This window comes from Centroberyx affinis, unplaced genomic scaffold (genome assembly GCF_046629955.1).
Source record: "Centroberyx affinis isolate AG114_WGS23_722 - 3 ecotype Tasmania unplaced genomic scaffold, CSIRO-AGI_Caff_v1 ptg000758l_1, whole genome shotgun sequence".
Lineage (NCBI taxonomy): Eukaryota > Metazoa > Chordata > Actinopteri > Beryciformes > Berycidae > Centroberyx > Centroberyx affinis.
In genome coordinates, this window is record NW_027279370.1 from 9,293 (window position 1) to 33,629 (window position 24,337).

Consider the following 24,337-nt stretch of genomic DNA (forward strand, 5'->3'; position numbering starts at 1 on the left):
AGGGAAACGTGGATGCAATTTAAGAGACTTGAGATGTACCCCTGGTGTCACCCATCTCCTCTCCTCTGACATCCTGTCAGGTTTCTATATTAACCAATCAGCACAAAGGAAAGCTACAGCAGATCCTGTGGACTGGTAAATGACAGTCAATTGCATCTGAAATTACTTCATTAATTATTTATGGGGGTTTTCATTAACTAAAAAAATTACATTCACAGTTCAATGTATTATTGAATAGCATCATCAATCCTGTATTAGTGTTTTCTCATATTCATTCAATAGTGGAGGGCCAACAAAATAACATTAACACAAAAATATTACTCAAGCTAATTACTGCATACATACAAGCAGTCATTTGGTTAACATTCAGAATGAATGGAGCCTGGGAGTGGCCATAGTAGAATAAAGTATATATTTTGAGGTCATGATTTACTACATTGATGACACAAGATGATATTGCGTGTATACGAGATTCAGCTCATGACCTCATTTTGATTAATTCGAGTACACAAGATAAATATCGTTCCCTTGTTTTGGTTTATTAGTACCAACAATTTCATTATTTGTGTGCACGCAACTTTAGCATTTGTGCAAACAAATTAATAAAACGTGGACAGGTTTTTTAAAGCATTTTTTAAAGTACCCAATTCATCTGTTTGTGCTCCAACCTGCACTATAAAATCCTCCTAAATCACCACCACTAGATATAAAACTCATCTTTTATCATACAAAGACAGCAGGACCAAGTCAGTTCAATATGGTTAACTGACTTAGTTCCAAACATAGACTGTAAAACCAGATGTTAGATGTAGAGAGTGATATCACCCACAGGTTTCTGAAGGGTTTTGAAGCCAAAAGATTTGGTTTACGATCTTTGCAATGTTGACTTTTTTTTTTGCCTGCTATTGACTCGTAATTGACAACCTGTCAATCACTGGACAGGTGACCTGTCCAGGTCACCAGGAAAAAAAAAAAATGTATAACCGTTATATCCCATTGACACAATGACACAATTATTTTGAAAATCTCTATAAGGACACAGATTAGAATTAACATTTTTATCAGAAGTTGGGTTGTGGTTCATTGACTTGTTGGGCAGTTTGTAGTCATTTTGGAGGCTCTAGTGGACATTACAGGAACTGCAGCTTTCAGCCACTTCCTGATTGGCTTCAGAATTCACCTGAGGTTTTGGCCGCTCAGTTCCAAAGAGCCAACCACAGTTAACTGACTTCAGAGCGACTGTGTAAAGTAAATCTCTTTGAATTAGTAGTGAAATGAAAAAACTTTACAGTGTTTGTAAAACAATGGTTTGTCACTGTGACAGAACAATGTTAGAGCAATGAGATGACATCTCTGATAAAGGAACAATAAGAAACAAGAACATTTAAATATAAGCCTAATAAGAAGAAAACATTTTGAGTAAGAGTCAAACATTTCAGGAAACATCTGAATTTGAATCAGCAATATGTGACTGTCATTACTGACAAATTGAAAAATGAAGGTATAGAATTGAGATGCAAAGACATGGGCGTGGCTATTTCTCGGTTCCGTAAGCAAAAAACCCATTCATTTTTCACATACACATCGTCACATGACATGCCATCAGGAGTGTTCCAAAAGTTAAATTACATTGCAACAGCAGCTGCGTCCAAAAAACTACCAGAGATGGAGAAACAGGCTGAGGTCCGAGACTGAACATCTGGCTGTTAGGAGAATGAATTACTGATCCCAGAGAGAACTGAGTCGTCCAAGTCGTCCAATCACAGAGCTCAGAGAGCAGGAACCTGTCGCAGGTGGCGAGACAAAGTTTATCTACAGCTAGTCATACAAGACAGACCCAACATCACAACCAGACTGTAAAGCATTACAGCGTTAAACAAGAAGAACTTAGTCCAGGGTTTTGTATCCAGCTGCAACTATTGGTCAGGAGTCACAATTACACTTCTTTCTACCACTTTCCATCGTCTCAGTCTGAAGCAGTGGTGGATCGACTCATCAGGTCTAATCAAAGTTTAATCAAAGTTTTATCAAAGTTTAATCATTGTCTTCTCACAGCAGGAGTCAGCTGTTCTCTCTCTGCTGCTACACAGCTGTCATCTCTATAGCATCATGACGCTATAAGATTTACATTCGGCAACAAACATGAATATTAATTCTATAATTCTACGTCTATGTGCTTGACACACCTACTAAACTGGTGTTGCAGGTTTGTTGTGCTATCACCATAGTAACGGTCTCTAAGGATCATGGGTATTGTAGTGTTTGGTGCCGTTTTAAACACGGAAGCGGCAGAAAGAACAGGACTTGTCACCAAACCTTTAGAACCATCAGAGCAACATGAGGCTCGCTCTCTGATCTCAGACTCCTCTGGTTCTCTGCTGTTAAAATGGCAGCTGTCAATAAAGTTAAAATATCTGAAGCTGGAGATTCTGCATCAAAAACACTTCCGGAACCGAACGTCTCAACTCCTTTACTAAACGCTTCTCACTTATCTCCCCCACTGTCAGACAAAATTATATTGATTATCAGAAACTTCAAACTGCAATGTCAGTAAAAAACAGGTTAACATTTCAGTGCTGGAGAATGTTATGACAACACAACCTGGCCAGCAGAGGTTGTTATTATTGTTATAATTGTTATTGATATTATTTATTCATTGTCTTTGCCCGGTTATTCCTATTCAGGGTCAGGGGGACTGGAACCTATCCCAGCATGCTTTGGGCCGAAGGCAGGGAAAGAGCTATTACTGTTTTTATGTAATAATTTATCTTCAGGTTAGAATTATGGTTAGTGTTACATACAGTATATTGTTCACATATTGTTTATATTTAGACCCATGTGAGGCACAGAATGCGATTGGTGGAGATGTGATTGTTAAAAACCAGTCAGACAGCTGAATCAGAGATTAGTGTCAGCTGTTTACAACACAAGTCAGATTACACAAACAAGTCAAAACAACACATCTTTGGGACATGCAGCATAATTTCTACAGAGATTTAATGTAACTCTTGGATTTGGCTTAAAATCACCGTCCACTAAATCAGACAGAGATCAGAGTTAGCTGTTTACAATACGAGTCAGATAACACAAACAATTCAAATGAGATCTAATGAGATCTAATGGGATCTATTGAGATTTATTGAGTATGTAACTATTGGATTTGGCTTAAAATCTCCATTAGCCGCTATCTGGTCCATAATATCATAGTCCAGTCCTCGAGGTAGGGTGTGTGTATCTGTGTGTATCTGTGTGTATCTGTGTGTGTGTGTGTGTGTGTGTGTGTGTGTGTGTGTCTGTTGGCATCCTCTATTTCTTGATCTTCCTCTGTCGATCCAGGAACTTCTGTCTCCTCTCGACTGGAATCTCATCCAGACTGATGCCATGATTACTGGCCCTGACAGACAGACAGGTACAGAGAGAGACAGACAGGTAGAGAGAGACAGGTACAGAGAGACAGAAAGGTACAGAGAGAGACAGACAGACACAGAGAGACAGACAGACAGATACAGAGAGACAGACAGGTACACAGAGACGGACAGACAGTTATGAGATCTCCTATATTACAGATGATATTAATTGGAATTGAATGAAGACCGGTTCATCCTGATGCATTTTGCTACTAAACCAGTTGGAGGTGAAACTGTGAAACAGCAGAAATTAGCACAATGCATTCACTCTACATGGAGCTCTGTGTGTGTGTGTGTGTGTGTGTGTGTGTGTGTTCCTACCCTCCAGTGAGGTCTGGGGGAACAGGCAGAGGTTTATTGAAACCATCTCTGCCAATCAGCCAGTAGGTATCCTCCGTTCCCTTCACCTAAAAAACACAAACACACAAACAAGTTCTGCTATTTTATGATTTTAGTAAAACACTTTTTACATTCTGACAATGCAGTTGATAGATCTCAGAATGCAACATTATGCTGAGTAGTGGAGGGTCTGAATTGATTAATTTCAGTTGGTAATCTGTGAAAATCCTCTGAAAGATAATTCAGACGATAAATGAACTCTAAAACTCTCCACTGAAACAGATTCATGGAATTCTGTTTGGTAAGTTAGGAGGGCTACTGTCTCAGTAGTTTAGTAGTTTAGTTTAGTAGTCATCTAACTAGACGTGTGTGTGTGTGTGTGTGTGTGTAAATACCTCTGTTTTCCTGGTATCTATCTGGTATCCCAATTTGAGACTGGTCAGGAGCTTCACTGTACTCAGACTGATATGGATTCTGTATGCTAGACAAAAATAGAATAGAATAGAATAGAACAGAATAGAAAGTCCTGGGCCATCATTTATCAACAGTGCGTAGAAACAAGTGCATAAGTAAAAAAAAAAAAGGTATTTACGCAGATCGTCCCACACCAGTATGCATCAGCGTTGATAGATCCCACATGTCCTAAACCACCGTGCTGCTGCAGGTTCAGGATCATTTGCATTCAGAAACGCCCCAGTCAACCATATGGTAACAAAACATCCCTTTAAAAACCATTTCCTCACCGGAATAACGGCAAAGAGCGCAAGGAAAATAATTTTTTCTGCAGCAGAAATAGAGGTGCTGGTTGCTGAGGTTGCATCCAACCAAACTGTTTGGTTCACTCAGGCGTCACTAACAGAAGAAACATGCTGCGTGGGAGAAAGTAACAAGTGCAGCTAATTCTGCAGGATCTGAGGAGAGATCGTTGTAAGAAATAAAGAAAAAATGGTTTTATATTAAACGACCACTGGATGCTGTGTGTAAAAGCTGTGCTTACATGTACACACATTCCCAAGTACAAGTTGATTAATTCCACACTTTGCGTAGAAATGATTGTACACACTGTTGATAAATGAGTTGGTTCTCTGGTGTGGAAGAACACACAAAGCATTCTCTCTACAGGGAGTTTCTACAGACAGAAATCCAGGTATTTTAAAATAAAATAATCACAAAACCAGAAAATACATTATTCTATTGATGTTAATTGAATATTGTTTGTATTGTTTCTGCATAATTCTGGAAATTATCGCCACAAATTCAGGCATTTTGTTTTCAGATTTATACTTACGGAGTCCGGTAGCTTCCATGTGAGAAGCCGTGGTCACCGTGTCTCCAAACAGACAGTATCTGGGCATGGTGAGACCCACCACACCTGCTACCACTGGACCTGGACAGACAGACAGGCAGACAGACAGACAGACAGACAGTTAGACAGACAGACAGACAGGCAGTTAACGGGACAGTCAGTGATACTCTTAGTCAGATAGACAGACAGGCAGTCAGATAGATATACAGATAAATATAGATAAGATGCAGCAAAATGTTACAGCAAGGGTTTTGACCAGTTTTAAGACCGGACTGTAGACCAGTTTTTAGACCAGACGGTAGACCGGACTGTAGACCAGTTTTTAGACCGGATGGTAAACCAGTTCTTAGACCGGATGGTAAACCAGTTTTTAGACCCGACGGTAGACCGGACTGTAGACCAGGTTTTAGACCGGACTGATATTTGACGCTTTGTCCCTCTCAATACTTAAGAAAAGGCTAAAGACCCAGCTCTTTAGCGAATACCTTCTTACCTAATGGCCCGGGTAACCAAAAAAAAAAATTAAAAAAAAAATTTGCTTCTATGCACTCTATGCATTGCCTCATAGCACTGCCTTGTAGCACCTATGTCCTGTTGGACCAGAACTTAGCTTTCTAGCACTTACTCTCGTTGTTCTCTCCTAACTAGAACCTTGCTTGTGTTGTATGAAAATCTCACGTGTAAGTCGCTTTGGATAAAAGCGTCTGCCAAATGTGAAATTGTAATTGTTGTAATTGATTTAAACCAACAGGTCTGGTCGCCCTAGTCTAAGGGTCCAGATGGGATCCCAGGACGACTGCTTAAGACTTGTGCCATGGAACTGTCTCCTGTGCTCCACTGCATCTTCTGCGAAACCCTCCAGACAGCAACTGTACCCATTCTCGGGTAAACTTCCACTATCATACCGGTCCCCAAAAAAACCTGCCCCTCTGAACTAAACCACTTCAGACCAGTAGCGCTCACTTCCATAATTATGAAAGTTTTTAAAAACTCGTGTCAGCCAACAACTGGACCCTCACCAGTTTGCATACAGGTGTCATGTCTCCACTCCCTCCTACAGCACATGGACTCTCCTGGCCTTGGTTCTCTTCATCCACTTCAGCTCTGCCTTTAATACCATCCAACAGCATCTGATGATAAACAAACGTCACCATCTCTCTGTCCCCCCTCTCCTCATCCGCTGGGTTCACAGTTTCCTCAGTGACAGACCCCAAAGCGTCAGGGCGCAACACCGGAGCCCCCAAGGCTGTTCTGAGCCCATTTCTGTCCTTTCTAGACCCTTTATGCCTGTCTCAGCCCCTCCCCCTCCCCTCACAAAATACTTCAAACAACAACAACTCAGTCACAGCCTATCAACACTCCATCTCCCACTTCACTCAGTGGTGTACAGTTAACCACCTACACCTCAATGTCTCAAAGACAAAGAACTCCTCATCAATACATCCAGCACCCCCCCCCCCCCCACAAGGGGACCCTTTGTCACCACAGATATTTGTGATATGTATGAAGCCTTTAGCTGTAAGTATGCTTACATGTATGTAAGCTGTATGTAATAGTATTTTTAACTGACATCTATAAGTCCTTACCACTACTGATGAATACAATTAAAATGTATAGCTGTTTCTCTGGCAATAAATAGTAAATAGTTATAAAACAAGCAATAAGCATAGGAGAGACAATTAAAAAAGAATTAAAGAGGAAATATGACTTCAAGTGGGACTGTACAAAACTAAGATACTTGGGAGTAATGATTCCACAAAATCTGGAACATATGTTTAAATATAATTATGGAGAGTTAGGAAATCAAGTAAAACAGACCTACACAGGTGGAAACTATTACCACTATTCTTATTTGAGAAAATAAATTCAATCAAAAAGATTTTTATTTCTGTTTCAGAACCTCCCGACTTACTGTATATCCCACCCAATTGGTTTAAGGAATGGGATAATACTCTTAGGAAATTCATATGGGATGAGAAAAAGGCAAGAGTGAAATTAAAAGTTCTAAAGCAACAGAAAGTTAATAGTGGATTGGCAGTGCCAGACTTGATTAAATACTATTACAAATAAAGTTATCACAAATAAAGCCCTTACTGACATGGATGAATAATTATACAAATGCAAGATGGAAAGACATAGAAGAGAATCTAACTCCAGAAGTAGTGTTTAAATATAAATAAAAAGGGTCAAACTCTGATTGCTGGAGAAATTGTGGAGAGAGCAAAGTAAATTATTTACATGTTTTCTATTCATGCAAACTCTTACATACGTTTTGGCACAAAGTATTTAAATTCATCAAAGAAGTTTTCAAGAGACCATTGTATTTAAACGTGGAAAATATAATTTTGGGCACATGCCCCACTGACCTCAATGAAGATGAGAAATATCTGTTCAGAATCTTTAGAATTACTGCCTTAAAACAAGTTACAAGGAATTGGAAGAAGACTACACTTCCAGATTTAATCAGCTGGGAAAATACAATACAGGAAATACAACTTATGGAAAAATGAACACACAAAATTCAAAATAGTGAAGATTTATTTGAAAAATAAATCTTCACCCCCCCCCGTAGAGGAGCATCATGGAGCCCATTCTCCTCTACTGTTCCGCATGCTATTTCACCATGCTCACTGTCACCAACCAAAACAAAGTCCTCAATATCACACACGCTGTCTCTAAGACCATCAGTCTCCCTACTCCCAACCTCCCAGCTCTCATTGACACTGCCATCACTCCTAAAGCACATATCACAGCACATGACTCCAGCCACCCCTAAACCCAGGCTGCACCCTATTCCCATGTGGGTGCAGATACAGATCCCTGATTTGCAAAAAGGCGCTTCAGAAAGACCTTTGTGCCGTCTGCCATCACTACCCTCAACAACCTAAAATGGACTGATGCTCTTGTGATTTATGCTCCTGTTTCCTGTGTCCCCACTCTGCAGGGCTTTGTTCTGTTTTTGGGGTTCTGTGCCCCCCCATGTCTCTGTATTTCCTGGATGTTGTTTTCAATTTTTGTATGTGTACAACCTGTGGAAACAAATTTCCACTAAGAGGACAATAAAGAATCTATCTATCTAAGTCGTAAACTCTCTGTAATTTGGCTAAAAACAACCCAAACAACCCACTGTGAAAGAACAAATCATTACACATGTTGTTCCTCTGTTTGGTGCGGACTTTATCAAAGTTGCTTTCACACTAAAATGATCCGCATCATGGTCTGAATGGAAGAGGACCGAAACCGCCAATTTTTGGCAAACCTTTTGCAAAATTTTGGTTCGCACTCCGCATGGCTTGTTCACACCTGTCGAAATGACCTATCTTAACAAAAAGGTCTGAAAGTCCAGACCAAACAATGCTGGTGTGAAAGCCACCTAGGAGTCCCAGGTTACATCTCATCACCACTAACATTATGTTTTCAGATGATCAACCTGCCACCCACAGCCATCCTGCACCGCCCGCTTCATTTATACACTCACCCAGAGCCAGCGCTACCGCACTTCACCCCCCCGCTCCCTCACCACCAGTCACCCACCACCCCACAACACAATGTGGGGCGATGCAATGTCGATGGGGGTGCAAATCCATCAATTGTGGATTGTATATGATATGATACGAGAGTGATCCCATGCTTGTGTGTGTGTGTATGTGTGTACCTGAGTGCAGTCCGATGCGTATTTTGACTTTAATCTCCGGCATGTGCTTGATCTTGAAGGCCCCGATGCAGTGCAGAATGTCCAGTGACATGTTGGCGACTTCAGCTGCATGTCGGGTGCCATTTCTGTTTGGAACGCCGGAGGCAACCATGTAGGCGTCTCCTATAGTCTCTACCTGCAACACAACACATAGGAGACATCAGAAACCCTAACCATGTAGGCGTCTCCTAATGTTTCTACCTGTAACACAACACATAGGAGACATCAGAAACCCTAACCCTATACATGTAGGTGTCTCCTATAGTCTCTACCTGCAACACAACACATAGGAGAAATCAGAAACCCTAACCATGTAGGCGTCTCCTATAGTCTCTACCTGCAACACAACACATAGGAGACATCAGAAAACCTATACATGTAGGTGTCTCCTATAGTCTCTACCTGCAACACAACACATAGGAGACATCAGAAACCCTAACCATGTAGGCGTCTCCTATAGTCTCTACCTGCAACACAACACATAGGAGACATCAGAAAACCTATACATGTAGGTGTCTCCTATAGTCTCTACCTACAACACAAAGCATAGGAGACATCAGAAACGAACACTGACAATAATATACAACTACACATAACTCTGACAACAACAAACAGTGTAGACAGTGTGTGTAGACATTTCATATAACCTGACTGAATGTGACAGTCAGTATGTGAAATACAAGTGTGTTATTCTTCAAATCTTTATCATAACATCGTAATGAAAGTAAGATATATAAGGAAATAAAATTCCCTGTCTCTCTCTCTCTGATCCAGGCTGGACCACTTCTCCAGACAGAAATTAATTAGTAAGTGTCTCCTTGCATCTCCAAACCACGTCTTGAAATCCTAAAAACAATAAAGTTCCTTGTCCTTTGTTAAACTTTTGCAAAACACCTAAGTAGAATGCCAAATCTAAAACGTCAATGCTAAAACACCAAGACCAGCAGCAAGCCAAGACCTTAGCCAAGAACTCAAATTCAAATCTTGCAGCCAAAGGTTATTTTTGTGTTCTTTGTCATTCACTACTATTCTGCCTTTAAAGTCTGAGCCCCTTTTTGAATAGTTCACTGAAAAGCATCATCGCAGGGCCTGCAGTGATTGTTTTCAAAGCTATTCAAGAACGAGCCAAGAATGCTGACCAACTGTCTTTCACAATAGATACCTGCTTGTGTTTCATTGCTTGCTGTTGCTAGGCAACCCAACTTCAACAGAGTTTGTCTCTCCAAGCTTGGTGATCTCCAGAAAACCGGCCTCTCCAACAAACAGCCATCTCAACAACAACTAGGTTCTGAAACATCTTCCATGTGTTTCTGCTGAGAGTGTTGATAAACTGACACATAATTCAATTAGGAAAGTTAGTTTAGTCTGCAATGGTCTTCTCTCCGGTCCCCCCAAAAAAACTCTGGGGTGGTTACAGCTCATTCAGAATGCTGCTGCCAGAGTTCTGACTAAGAAAACAGAACACATTACACCAGTTCTTAGGTCACTGCATTGGCTTCCAGTGTGCCATAGAACTGATATTAAAATTCTGCTGCTTGTCTATAATATAAAGCGCTAAATGGCTTAGCTCCAAATTACATTTCTGACCTGCTCATAGGGTATGAGGCAGCCAGACCTCTGAGGTCCTCTGGACTGTTCTGAGCCACCCAGACCTCTGAGGTCCTCTGTGACCGGTCTGAGCCACCCAGACCTCTGAGGTCATCTGGGACCAGTCTGAGCCACCCAAACCTCTGAGGTCCTCTAGGACCGGTCTGTTAGTTGTTCCCAGGGTGAAAACTAAATCAGGTGAAGCTGCTTTTAGTAATTATGCTCCCAATTACTGGAATAAACTTCCAGAAGCACTGAGATGTTCCCACTGTCAGCTCTTTAAAAAGTCGGCTCAAAACATTCCTTTTCTCTGTGGCCTTCTGCTAAATCATCTGTATGTAGATGCAACCGGTGTTATCTTTATTTATTTCTTTTATTTCTTTTATTTATGTTTTACCTATTTTATACAAAATTATTCATCAATTGCCGTCACAAACAGGATCCCAACAGGAGTCTAGAGGAACTCTGGTGAGGAGTTTCTCCGCTGAGAATTGAAGGATTTCTTGAAGTCTATAATTGTGTTTAGATGATCTGTGTATTGTTCTAAAGGAACATTTACAAATCCTATAGGGGCTGTGGGGCCTGCCCATGGGGGGGGGGGGGGGGGGGTAAGACCACTGGAAAGACTCTAGGCTCCTTCAAAGAATCCTTCAAAATCTCATCTAAATTGATTTCCTTTTGATAGGAAAAATTGAGGGAGTCACTCTCAAGTTTCCAGGAGGTCTTTTAGGTGGTAATTATCTACACTTCATTTGATACTGGCTGACCAGAGGTGTCACCAGTGTGAGAGTGACTGCTCAATATCTTTCTTTGTTTCTCTTTTAATGTCATTTTAATAGTTTATTTATTTTTTAATGTCATTTTAAATAGTTGTGGAGTGTGTATGAATTTTTTCTGTTTTATGTAAAGCACATTGTATTTGCCTTGTGTATGAAATGTGCTATATAAATAAAGTTTGCCTTGCCTTGCCTAGTCTAGTTCATCCCTTATCTAACCCTGAAGAAGAGAGCTTTCATGGCTGGAGACAGGGAGGAAGTCAAGTCTGTCCAGAGGGTGCTGAAGAGGGAGCTGAGGGAGGCCAAGACCAGCTACAGGGGGAGACTGAAGGGGAAGCTCCAGCAGAACGATGCTAAGGAGGTGTGGAAGGGGATGAAAAAGATTACTGGCTACAAACAATCAGGTCCAGCCGTAGAGGGGAATCAGGAACATGCAAATGAACTGAACTTGTTTTTCAATAGGTTTGACTCAGCAGGACAGTCTGGCTCTCCATTCACCACCACCTCTGCCCCCATCCACACTTCTGCTGCTGCCCTCCCCCCTTCACGCTCCCTTAACAACCCTGAGGACAACTCTGAAGACACCACAGCTCTTCCCAAGAAGGTGCCCCAGCTGTGGAAGACCTCCTGCATTGTCCCGGTGCCCAAGAAAGGATGTCCCAGTGCACTCAATGACTACAGGCCAGTTGCTCTGACCTCACGTCATGAAGACCTTTGAGATACTGGTTCTGCAGAACCTCAGGCCCCTGGTGGTCGGTTCCCTGGACCCTCTGCAATTCGCTTACCAGGCCCACATTGGCGTGGAGGACACCATCATCAACTTGCTCCACCGGGCTTACTCACACCTGAAGAGGCCAGGGGGCACTGTGAGAATCATGTTCTTTGACTTCTCCAGTGCCTTCAACACCATCCAGCCCCCTTTGCTGGCAGAGAAGCCCTCAGAGATGCAGGTAGACCAAAACCTTGTGGATTAGATTATGGACTACCTCACCGGCAGGCCGCAGTACGTCTGGCTGCAGGTCAGCCTGTCAGACGTGGTGATGGGCAACACAGGCGCACGCCAAGGAACCGTACTGTCACCATTTCTATTCACCTTCTACACCTCAGACTTCAACTCTGGATTGTGCCACCTACAGAAGTTCTCTGACTCCTCCACTGTCGGCTGCATCACGGAGGACAATAAGGAGGACTACAGAGAGCTGTTTGAGAACTTTATTAGATGGTGTGACAACAACCACCTCCAGCTCAACATCATGAAGACCAAGGAGCTGGTGGTGGACTTCAGAAGGAGCAGGAAGCCCCCTGGGAGGAGATGGAGATGGTGAACTCCTATCGGTTCCTAGGAGTGCAGCTCATCAACAAACTGGACTGGTCGGACACTGAGGCTCTATAGGAAAGGAAGGACAGAGCAGCTGTACTTCCTGAGCTACCAGTCTGTAGTAGCCAGTGCACTGCTCTTTGCTGTGGTGTGCTGGGGAGGCGGCATCCAGGCAGGAGAAGCCCACAAACTCAACAAGCTGATGAAGAAGGCCAGCTCTCATGGGTCTCAAGCTGGACAGTCTGAAGGCAGTGGCAGAGAGGAGGATGATCCCGGAGAACCCCTCTCAAGGCCAAAACCCATGTGAGGAACTTAGGAGTTGTCTTAGACAAAGAACTCGGTTTTAAAAACCAATGTCTGCAAAACTGCCTATTACCACCTCAGAAATATCTCCAAAGTATGTGATTTTATCTCCTTTGCTGACACTGAAAAACTTGTTCAGCCTTTGTCTTTACTAGATTGGATGACTGTAACACACTTCTGTCCGGCTGCCCGCAAAAACAAGAACTAATCTCCAGCAAGTTCAAAATGCCGCTGCCAGAATTCTGCTGCGCACCAGAATGAGACATCATACACCTGTTCTTAAGTCCCTTCATTGGCTGCCTGTGTCTTTTAGAATTGATTTTAAGATTCTTTTATTGATTTCTAAATCTATTCATGACACGCTCCCATTTTAATGATATGATTGCTAGATTTGTTACCCACAGATCTCACAGGTCACATAACTCCAACCTGTTAATGGTCCCCCTGAACTTGATCCATATATAGGGACGCAGCTTTCAGTTCCTAAGGCCCGAGGCTCTGGAACTCACTCCCAGAAAACCTTCCAGCTGTTGAAACACTTGAAACTTTTAAACTTAAATCCTTAAAATCTTTAACTTTGCTTTTAAGTAGGATCTCTCTTCTTTCCTTCTCCTGGTTCTTATCTCTTTTATCCATTTGTTGGTCTTCGTTTTGTGTAATAATTTGCTATAATTTTCTCTTGTTTATTTTACTTATGTATCTCTTTTTACCCACCATGTTAATTGGTTTTTGCTTTTATCTTGTGTAGTAATCTGTGACAATTTTCTCCTGCTTTTAATATGGGCACATACCTGTAGTCATATTTAATTCAATGTTTTGCTTATAATGTGTGAAGCACATTGTGCTGCATTCTGTGTATGAAATGTGCTGTACAAATAAATTATGATTGATTGATTGATTTATTGATCAAAAACTTATATTTTCATATCTTTACTTAACTCTGAATTTGATCTTTTAAGAAGTCATGCTGCACCTTAGTGTTTAGCTTAGTGTTTCTATCAGGTGCTAGAGGTCAAAGGTCAGATAGTAATGCTCCTACCTTGTAGACATCGTGAGTACCAATGATGGCATCAAACAAGGTGTACAGGTCATTCAGTAGATCAACCACCTGGACAGACACACACACACACACATTTCAGTTATCAAAACTACAATAATAATGATATAGAAACATAGAGCCATGGTCCTCAGTACCCCGGCCCTGCTGGTCCTCATTACCCCAGCCCTACTGGTTCCTATCTTACCTGGTAACTGGTTACCCTCACCTGGTGTCCCAGGTCTCATTCAGCCCCTGATCACACAGGTGAATGTAATTGAAGGTAAAATAGAAAGTCAGGCTGCAGTACTGGAGGACCAGGACTGAGAACCACTGACTGAGTGTAAAATGAGTGTGTACCTCTATAGGTTCACTGAGAGCTGAGATGGTGGTGAATCCTACGATGTCACTGAAGTAGAGCGTGGATTCAGAGTAATGTTCCGGTCGGACGGGCTTCCCTTTCTTCAGTGACTGAGCCACTGACCTGACAAATGTACAGACACATAATTATTACTACTATTATTACTACAACAACATTCATAGCATCAGATCATCTGTTACGGCTAAGATGAGCTACTGACCTGACAAATATCATAATGTTGATAATATTCATGACAATATACTAATCTACAGGATCTGATGCAACTCTAGCTAACCCTAATTATGCAGAAACCTGATTGGATATGAGGGGGAAAGTGAGGATGGGTGAAAGCAGGTATGTGATTGGTTGAATTTGACCCAACACCTCCAGAAGGACCAACAGGACGTTCTCATTGATAAAACTGTGCATAGATGGAACACTAAAAGGTTACAAACATACAAAAGAGGAAGTGCAGTCAGCAAAAAATGATCTGATTCATAAAAAAGTCAGTACACTTGCAAACAAATTGGTTTGAAACAGTATTTGAGCATGTTTAAACTCTTGTGCTTTTATTTTGAAGGTGTTGCCTCTAGTCCGACTTCCTGTTATGCAGTGACAACAAAGACATCCAATCAGTGACGACAAGTAAGGACCTCCCTCTTCCGTTTTCTGTGAAGTGTTGAATTGTTTTCTCTTTTGCTGTTGTGTTTTGTGATTTGTTTTGTAAAATGCTGTTGTGTACTTTCCCTTTATAAATCCCAATCAACTGTTAAATGGTTAATGAAATGTCCTTCATAAATATCAATATGCATGTGAACGTGCCTGTCATTCCATTCTCTTGGAGTGAGAAATTGGCAGCCAGAGAATGAGACTACAGAGAGAAATCCCAGAGTGAAATTCTAGAGCAGGAGATCAAGACAAGGCAGAAGTTTTTGTTTCACCAACCAAAACAGTTTTTCCAACCCTTGATAAAAAATAAACATAAATGGTCTGATATAAAGTTTGACCCTGCACATCGACAGAGTGTCATGCCGCTGTCCCACCTTGATCATGGGATCATGGGATCATGGGAAACCCTAATCAGTGGCATTGTGCCAGAAACAGAGTGACACCAACAAGGCATCAGAGTGAGATGAGGCAGCTGCAGATCCTGAACATCTTTTGTTTTAATCTAACCACAGTTCAACAGTTTGACTATCTCCTCTTATGCCTCATCTGCTGCATCTTTTCATTCAAAACTCTCCAGTAAATAAACAATGGCAACCGTTTTGAAAAAAACCCACTTTGTTAGTCTACTATTTCTTACAAAAATGATAATGAATGAACCTTTGTGACGCGACAAAGTTACAGAAGTCCAAACGGCTCGTTTAGAGGCTCGCTTTTCTAATATGGATTGTGTGGATTTAGTTGGCAACCGTGCGTTTTGATACTTTCATGTTTAGATAGGCCATCCAACTCCTTTATCATCACAGAGGCGAGGGGAGTCCTGTTTTACATGATGTGGGACCTTTAATAACTCTATTTGTATGTGTTGTGTGTGGATATTATCATTACCTGATTTCTGCACTGTATCTGTACTGGACCACTACTGGTCATTTTAAGCCTTTTCTCTAGGCTTAAGGGTTAAGTTAAGAGTTAGGATTAAAGGTTAAGGTTAAAGGTTAAGGAGTATTTTAGGGTTATGGTTAAGGAAATATACAACATATTTGACATATTTTGAAATATGCGACATACTTGGGCAGGAGCTGTCCGATCAGTTTCTCCGTCTTGTTTCTCTCTATCTCCAGCTCATCTGTTCTTTCTCTGATCAGATCCTCCAGGTTCGAGCTGTACTGTTCCAACATCCGCAGCATGGAGTCGATAATGTTTGCCCTCTTTCCTCTGTTAATACCCCGAAACTACAGACAGACAGACAGACAGGTAACACAGACAGACAGGTAGCCCTCTTCCCTCTGTTAATACCCCGAAACTACAGACAGACAGGCAGGTAACACAGACAGACAGGTAGCCCTCTTCCCTCTGTTAAAGGATAAGGCTGGTGTTTTTTAATGCATTTCTTACCGTCAATAAATCCTATGAAAATAACAATCAAATCAAACAAATCAACAATAATTTTGTTTTGCCAACAAGTGTCAATATGTAGCCGCTTCCCAGCAAAGCCTCATGTCCAAGCAGCCATAGAACTGCATTGTATTAAAAAACTATTAAAAACATGTCAAAGAGCCATGCCGTTGCTCTGGGCAGCATATTTCATCATCACCATGCACCGGGCCGGACCACTTTTTCCTCAAACAACTTAATAAGCCAGCTGTAAACACATTTTCCATCTCAGGAAAGTAGTTCCGTAGCACAGAAAATAGTCCCCGGCGTAATGAAGAATTTGTTCCCATTTGAATTTGATTTGGTAAAAACTACAACAGCCTGACTTTTCGTGGTAACAGTTAACGATTTTTAAAATGTAAACTATGTCTTTGTGAGCTGTGTTTAAAGGTTTTTAGCTTACAATTGGAGTCAATGACTTCCGGGTTGACGGCTGAAAACGGTACCTGGGAAGTCAGAAAGTAACGGGAGGAGAGCAAACGCAATGTTGATTTAGTTATTTTCATAGGATTTGTTGACGGTAAGCAATGCATTAAATAACACCAGTCTTATCCTTTAATACCCCGAAAATACAAACAGACAGACAGGTAAAACAGACAGGTAAGAATTCTTTTGAGGTATTTACACCAACCAGCAGGCGGCAGTATCAAACCAAACCCTCTGTTACCTGTTTGAATATTTCATCGAAGCTGGGTCTCTTACTGGGATCTTCATTCCAGCACTCCGTCATCAGGTTCAGACACTCAGTAGGAGCTTCATCTACTGAAACCACCGGTCTGCAGAGCGGAGGAGGCTGCTTCAAACGCTCCAGTATCTCTGGATCAGACAGACAGGCAGAGAGACAGACAGCTGGTCAGACAGACAGACAGACACTCAGTAGGAGCTTCATCTACTGAAACCACCGGCCTGCAGAGCGGAGGAGGCTGCTTCAAACGCTCCAGTATCTCTGAATCAGACAGACAGACCACTGATATTGAGATTTGAAAATTACATTTGTCCAATACTGTAAATGCACTGTCCTCATCCTTCCAGTACGTTTCCTAAATATTCTGCCTTTAAATACCTATTTACTCTGACCTTAGGTGCTGCAATATTATATTCTGTATACATATCAATGTCCTTAAAAACCTGGATTTTACAGAAAAGATTTGAAAAGATTATCTTTATCTGAACTTTGAGCAGCAGAACATTCAGCACCACTCTAAGTATATTATAAATATTCAATCTTCAACCAACTGTAAACACACGTTCAGTTTCATTATCAAATGAAGTTCATACTAAAACACCAGATACTCTAAAACTGGCACTTTCCCAGATTCCAGACCACTGTGTTCGTTCTAGATATAGAAGTTCTCCGTAAGATATAGAAGTTCTCCACTGAAGAACAGTTACATTCACATTTGTGACGACCCTCCCACTCTCCTGGCTCTGTGTCTTGCAGGAGCCTGGTGGGTCGGGTCGTCGTTGAGGCTGATTGGAGTGCACCTGGGCCCGGTGTACTTCTTGGGCTTTAAAAGCCTTCAGACTATCAGTCTTTCTCTCCCTCCTCACCTATGCACACCTTTTGTTCTGTTCTTTTGGTTTGATGTAGTTTGTGTTGTTTGTTTTCCCCTTAGTTTTAGTTAATAAATCATTGTTTTAACTTTTACTTTGGCATGTGGCTCCCTCATTGTTACTTCTTTGAGCCAGGTTGTAAGACATAAAAAATTATTTGAATTCTGCCCTTATGGAAATCATTATAGTCAATGGAAAATATAACAGGTTTTTAAACATCCATTTTTCACTTATGGAGCATTCAATCCTTTTAAAAATAAATTACACACATCTCTAGGTAAAGTACACAAATTCTCTGAAGCCCAATTTGAGTTTGAGCTCAGGGTAAATCAGTTTAGTCCAGGGTAGTCCAGTTCAGTCCACTTTAGTCCAGGGTAGTTCAGTGTAATCCAGGGTATTTCAAGTTAGTCTAGGGTAGTCAAGGGTAGTCCATTTTAGTTCAAGGTAGTCCAGGGTAGTGCAGGGTAGTTCAGAGTAGGCCAGGGTAATTCAAGGTAGTCCAAGGTAGTCCAAGGTAGTTCAAGGTAGTCCAGTTTAGTCCAGGGTAGTCCAGGGTAGTCCAGGGTAGTTCAGGGTAATTCAGGGTAGTCCAGGGTAGTTCAAGGTAGTCAAGGGTAGTGCAGGGTATTCCAGGGTAGTTCACAGTAGTCCAGGGTAGTCCATGGTAGCGCAGGGTAGTTCAGGGTAGTCCAGGGTAGTTCAAGGTAGTCTAGTTTAGTTCAAGGTAGTCCAGTTTAGTTCAGGGTAGTTCAAGGTAGTCCAGTTTAGTTCAGGGTAGTTCAGGGTACTTCAGGTAGTTCAGGGTAGTCCAGGGTAGTTCAGGATAGTTCAGGTAGTTCAGGGTCACGTTGTTTAGTTGCAGCTGTAATCGTTGTGTGTGTGTGTAGAAGTGAAAAACTCAAATCTCTCTCCTATGATCCCAATCTGCAACTTCACGGTTAGATCAGATGTTTGATTTTATCGGGGCTCGTCTTTGCATGATCCTGTGGTTTGCGCTCGTCAAAGACTCAAATCTTAACACCAATTTTCAATAGCCAATGAAAACGGAGATTGTGACAGACGAAGCATGTACGCAAATGTAAACATAAGATCCAACGTGCGCAATGCCCGAGCCAGGAAAGAAAAAGAAACATGAATGTGTTCTCAGTCTTCTTTCCATGTAAATTGCAGCACAAACCACAATTGATGCAAGTTTGCATGTTTATTTTTGGTACCAAAATATCGCAGAAAACAACATTCTCTCCACGAAAAATCACATTCTCGTCAGAGAACTGCATCTGCTTATTCTCAGTCTTTTGTATACGGTCTGTGGTCTTCAGATCTGTGCTCCTCAAAGACAGCCGTTGTGTGTGTGCATCACAAGAGACTGGAAATCTACAAATTTCTGTTAACTGTGCGCTGCTCAATCTATTCATTATCGTTTATGACTGGAAAAATCTTTTAATGTGTCCCCAGCTTTAGTCAGACTGTGAAGCCTCCAGCCAAACCACTTCTCAGATAGCTCAACAAGTTCATGATTTGCTATTGGTGTCTAAGGTTGTGAGTTCGAGTCCTGGGTGCTGGGGACTAACAAGCTCAAGCCTAACCAGGCATTTTGCTGTGTGATCTAGAGACATATTTTCAAAGATATTTCCAGATTTTAATGATAATCTTCATCTTATTACTTCTTCCTCCAAACTTTTCTTTTTCTTTTGTTTTTCTTTTTCCTCTTAAGCTGGCCCATCACAACTGTCACTGTTACTGTTCCTGTAGAAACTGTTACATAACTAGTTTATTTGATCTCCCTTTCTTGTCATCTGGGGAAAGACAAGGGCCGCCCACTAACCCAAACCCTTTCTTCTTGGTTTGGGTTTCTTCTCACCATGTGGCGGCATGTCCATCATGGCGTAGGGAAGCGTTCGTGAGATCACTTCCTGTATGATGATGGAGAAACTGAACACGTCGCCAGCAAACGTTCCTCCTCTCACCGGGTTCCTCAAGAGCTCTGGAGCCGTCCACAGCAAATCTGAGGTGGACAGACAGGCAGAAAGACAGGCAGAGAGAGAGACAGACAGACAGACCGGCAGAAAGAAAGGCATAGAGACAGACAGGCAGACAGACAGACAGATAAATAGACAGGCAAAAAGACAGATAAATAGACAGGCAAAAAGACAGACAGACAGGCAGAAAGACAGACAGACAGACAGACAGACAGGCAGAGAGACAGACAGGCAGAGAGACAGACAGACAGACAGACAGGCAGAGAGACAGACAGACAGACAGGCAGAGAGACAGAAAGATAGATAAATAGACAGGCAAAAAGACAGACAGACAGAGAGACAGGCAGGTAGCAAATCAGTTTCTATAAAGTTTGTTCTGTATAGTGGATTGTGTTTTGTTCTATTCTAACATGTTCGACAGTTTTCCATTCTACCAGTGTTTTATTCTTTTTTTGTTAATATTTATTTAATTCAATACTGTTGTAAATAATTTGAAATGTACATTAATACTTAGTTAATGTTGCAGATTGTCCCACTGGTTTCTACAGTGTTTCTCCAGCTAGCATACAGACAGCTGTGTGAAGTTTTTTCTGTTTTTAAATGTTCTGCAGTGTTCTAGATGGTTGTACCGTGCAGGTCCTCAGGAATGCTGAGGTTCTGAGAGTGAAGCATCATGGGAAGGCCGTAATCAGTAATTTTCAGAACAAAGCGCCCGTCAACCAGACAGTTTGTAGACTTCAAACGGCCATGACTCAAACCTCGCATATGGAGGTACTTCATCCCCTAAAATACACACAGACAACAACATATTAAAAACAATACTGACAGAGAGAAAGACAGGCAGAGAGAGAGAGACAGGCAGAGAGACAGGCAGGACTTCACTGTCATTAAAGGCTTCCTGGACTTGCATCCAGATTATGGACAGTTGTTTGATAAACAGGTTTGTTCATTTATGAAATAGTTTCTATCAGTTGAGAATTATTTGAAAAACCAAGGCCTTTTTGTCTTCCTCTGAGCTGACAAAGTCATTCGCACCTTCATATCTTCATATCTTAAATAATTACAGACCATATAACGCCTGCTGTCTTTACATCGACCTGTCCATAAAAAGACTGACTTCAAAATCCTTCTGTTGGTTTTTAAAGCTTTGCATGGTGTTACTCCCAGGTTCATGTCTGAACTTCAGTCCCCTGATCAGTGCCGAGGTCCTGCTTAAGACTGATGGGAGATGGGGATTTCACCGTGCCAGCACCAAAATTATAATAGCCTTAGAATAACCTTCCCCAAAGCATCAGTTCAGCTGAATCAGTTGACATTTTTAAAAGTGGTTTTAAAATGTATTTTTATTCATGGGCTTCTCACTGTGTCTTTGTATGTTTATTTACAAAGCCCTCCTTGGGAGATTATCATCTTACCTTAATTCACTTTTACACTGGAATATCAGAGCCTACCACACGCTCCCAGGACTGTCCAATGAGGTTCCACATGTCTCTCTGAAAGACTGCTTTTACACTTGGTGCTCCGCAGACTTGTAATATTTTACAGGTTTACTGAAATCTGGGGCCCGTTCCATAAAGCGCGCTAAGAAATGTGGGGATTAAAGTCCAAAACCTGACTTGAATGAACCTAACAAATCAGTCGGGGCTAAATCGGTTCCATAAAGGTCAATTCAGGTTCATGCAATCAGGCTAATTCGAGACAGGTTCAAGTAGTCAGGATAATTGCGTGTCACGCCATTTTTAAGCAGCCCGAGAGGTCGAACATGGATCACATCGATGCACCTCGGCAAAAATCAACGGGAAAGAGAGAGCGGCGATGTTCACGGCCACCGAGCAGTGCTTATTAGTAGAAATACGGTATATGAAGGATTGAAACATATAATAACCAAAAAATGTAATGCAGCTGCCATAAACAAAACAAGAGAGAAAGCCTGGGAAATTGCTGATCGATTGAATGCGTAAGTAGCAACTAAGTTAAAATGTAATAAAATATTTTGATACAACCAAATTAAATCTTGGGCACAATACATTCAAACAGTTAGTAAGAACAGAAAACCTGTAGGTTATTAAAATATCTTATACAAGAGTACATAGATATTAAACTTCAGGGCTGCAAACGTATGTTCACTCGTTTAATATATACGTATATATTATGTATATTTGATAAATTAAACCTTTTTATTGGGGGGGCAGTTTTAAACAACTTGACTGGGGAGAAAAGAACGTGGCAGCAGGTGAAAACTAAATATAAAAATATTGTTCAGAATGGTAAGTATGCCTATAGGCTATATAAGCACTTAAGCATAATCAGCTTGATGCTCACTGTCCAATCTCTTGATGTTTATTAATTGCAGCTGCAAAAAAGAAGAGTGATGTTGCACCGGGGGGGGGGGGGGGGGAGGAGGGAGGAGGGAGGAGGAGGAGGGGGGAGGGAGGGCCAGCAGCACACTGAACTCCTGCAGAGGAGGCTGGAGCTGAACAGGAGGCCAGTCAGAGGGAACAGAGGGGGGACAGTCTGAATCCACCTGTACTCATCAATGAAAGCACATGCCATGACTGACAGAACGACACATGGGTTCAGGTCCTTATTTATAGACCTTTACTGAATTGACTGAAAAACCATACACCCACTAAAGACATCTAAGTAGAGGATAGAGGCATATGGATGTAGATACTACATTTCTGGTCAATATAATTTTTTGCAATTGTTAACTATTTATGTAGCTATCGTCATTCTATTGGGATAATTTAGATTGAGACATATATTTTATGTAGCATAAGCCTAAATGTTTGATATCACATACCATATAACACGTAGGTGTATATCTTAGTTATCATTGTATAATTTATTTAATTTATTATTTATTTAAGTTGAATTTCTATGAACTTTAATTTTTTGACTGATAGTGGTTAATAAAGTAAAATAATATGGCAGCACGCCAGAAAGTCAGTGGTAAAATCATGGCTTTCCCGTCGGGTCGGTGCTACAGGAACTCTGGTTAAGCAACAACTCAGTTAGCCTGCCAGTTAGCCTGCCAGTTAGCCTGACAGTTAACCTGCCAGTTAGCCTGAAGTTAGCCTGACAGTTAGCCTGCCCCGGACCAGGTTAGTTTCCCAGCATAAGTTGCCATAGTAACTGAGCTTGAACTATGTTGAATTTAGGGCTAACCCTAACCGAATCAACTGAAAATGAGTCAGACTAACCGAAAGAAGCCTGGCTTATTTGGTAAATTCGCTTTATGGAACAGGGCTCTGATTCCCTTGTTCCCTTGGGACAGAGATCCACTCTGGTTAACCTTAACTGCACCTGTTTTAATTGATACACACCTCTTTGCATCCTTCTTTACTGATAAGGTTTCTACCATCAGTAATCAGTTCTCTGAGCCTGACCAACTCAGTATGCTGCCACCAGCTAACAGGACCTCACTCCTGTCCTTTTCCCATCTCACTGAGGAGCAAGTCTCCAAACTCCTGCTTGACTCTCGTCCCACTACCTGTCCGTTGGACCCCATACCCTCCAACCTCCTGCAGGCCATCTCTCCCACACTTATCCCTGCAGTCACGCTGGTTAGCCCGCTGCTAAAGAAACCTACACTCAGCCCATCTCAGGTTGATAATTACAGGCCGGTTTCACTCCTCACCTTCCTTTCCAAAACACTTGAGCGTGCGGTCTTTAATCAAGTCTCTGAATTCCTTTCTGAGAACAACCTGTATGATCCGAACAAGTCTGGCTTCAAACAAGACACTACCAGACTGCGCTCTCGTCTGTAGTGGAAACACTGCGATCAGCTAGAGCTGCCGGTCAGTCCTCTGTTCTGCTACTTGACCTATCAGCCGCCTTTGACACGGTTAACCACCAAATCCTCCTCTCCACACTCGCTGAGCTCGGCTTCTCAGGATCTGCTCTCTGCTGGTTTGAGTCCTGCCTCTCAGGGAGATCCTTCAGAAGGTCTTGGAGAGGGGAAGTGTCTAAATCCCACTGCTTGTCCACAGGGGAACCTCAAGGGTCAGTGCTTGGACCCCTTCTCTTTTCAATATACACCACCTCACTGGGTGCAGTGATCCGCTCACATGGCTTCTCTTATCATTCATATGCTGACGATACCCAGCTCCTCCTGTCGTTCCCTCCAGACGACCCCACAGTCTCTGCACAGATATCGGCCTCATGCCTCGCCGATATCTGGGCTTGGATGAAGGAACGCCACCTTCAGCTTCACCTGTCAAAGACTGAGCTCCTTGTCATCCCAGCCAGTCCCTCTGTACAACAACAGATCAGTATCCAGCTCCAATCAGCTCAGCTCATGCCCACAAAGTCTGCCAGAAACTTGGGTGTCATGATTGATGACCAGCTAACCTTCAAGGAGCATGTGGCTTCTGTTGCTCGGTCATGCCGATTTGCTCTGTACAGCATCAGGAAGATCAGACCCTACCTGTCTGAACATGCAGCACAACTCCTGGTTCAGGCTCTTGTAATATCAGCCTTGACTCCTGCAGCTCCTTACTGGCAGGGCTCCCGGCATGAAGCTCAAACCTCTGCAGATGATCCAGAACGCGGCGGAGCATCTGGTCTTCACCCGG

General features: G+C 42.0%; 1 protein-coding gene across 1 annotated transcript in view; it reads right to left on the reverse strand.

The window, feature by feature from the left end:
* Positions 1-3,080: 3,080 nt before the first annotated feature.
* LOC139644589 (retinal guanylyl cyclase 1-like) overlaps positions 3,081-24,337 on the reverse strand; it is a 28,408-nt gene continuing 7,151 nt past the window's right edge. The window contains exons 10-20 of the mRNA XM_071520011.1: positions 20,390-20,543; positions 19,643-19,786; positions 16,895-17,043; positions 15,862-16,025; positions 14,127-14,250; positions 13,770-13,838; positions 8,708-8,882; positions 5,035-5,133; positions 4,142-4,227; positions 3,729-3,814; positions 3,081-3,394 (exon numbers count right to left, since the gene is read on the reverse strand). Coding sequence (XP_071376112.1) covers positions 3,307-3,394; positions 3,729-3,814; positions 4,142-4,227; positions 5,035-5,133; positions 8,708-8,882; positions 13,770-13,838; positions 14,127-14,250; positions 15,862-16,025; positions 16,895-17,043; positions 19,643-19,786; positions 20,390-20,543 — 1,338 coding nt within the window. The 3' untranslated portion in view covers positions 3,081-3,306. The remainder of the gene's footprint in view (positions 3,395-3,728; positions 3,815-4,141; positions 4,228-5,034; positions 5,134-8,707; positions 8,883-13,769; positions 13,839-14,126; positions 14,251-15,861; positions 16,026-16,894; positions 17,044-19,642; positions 19,787-20,389; positions 20,544-24,337) is intronic.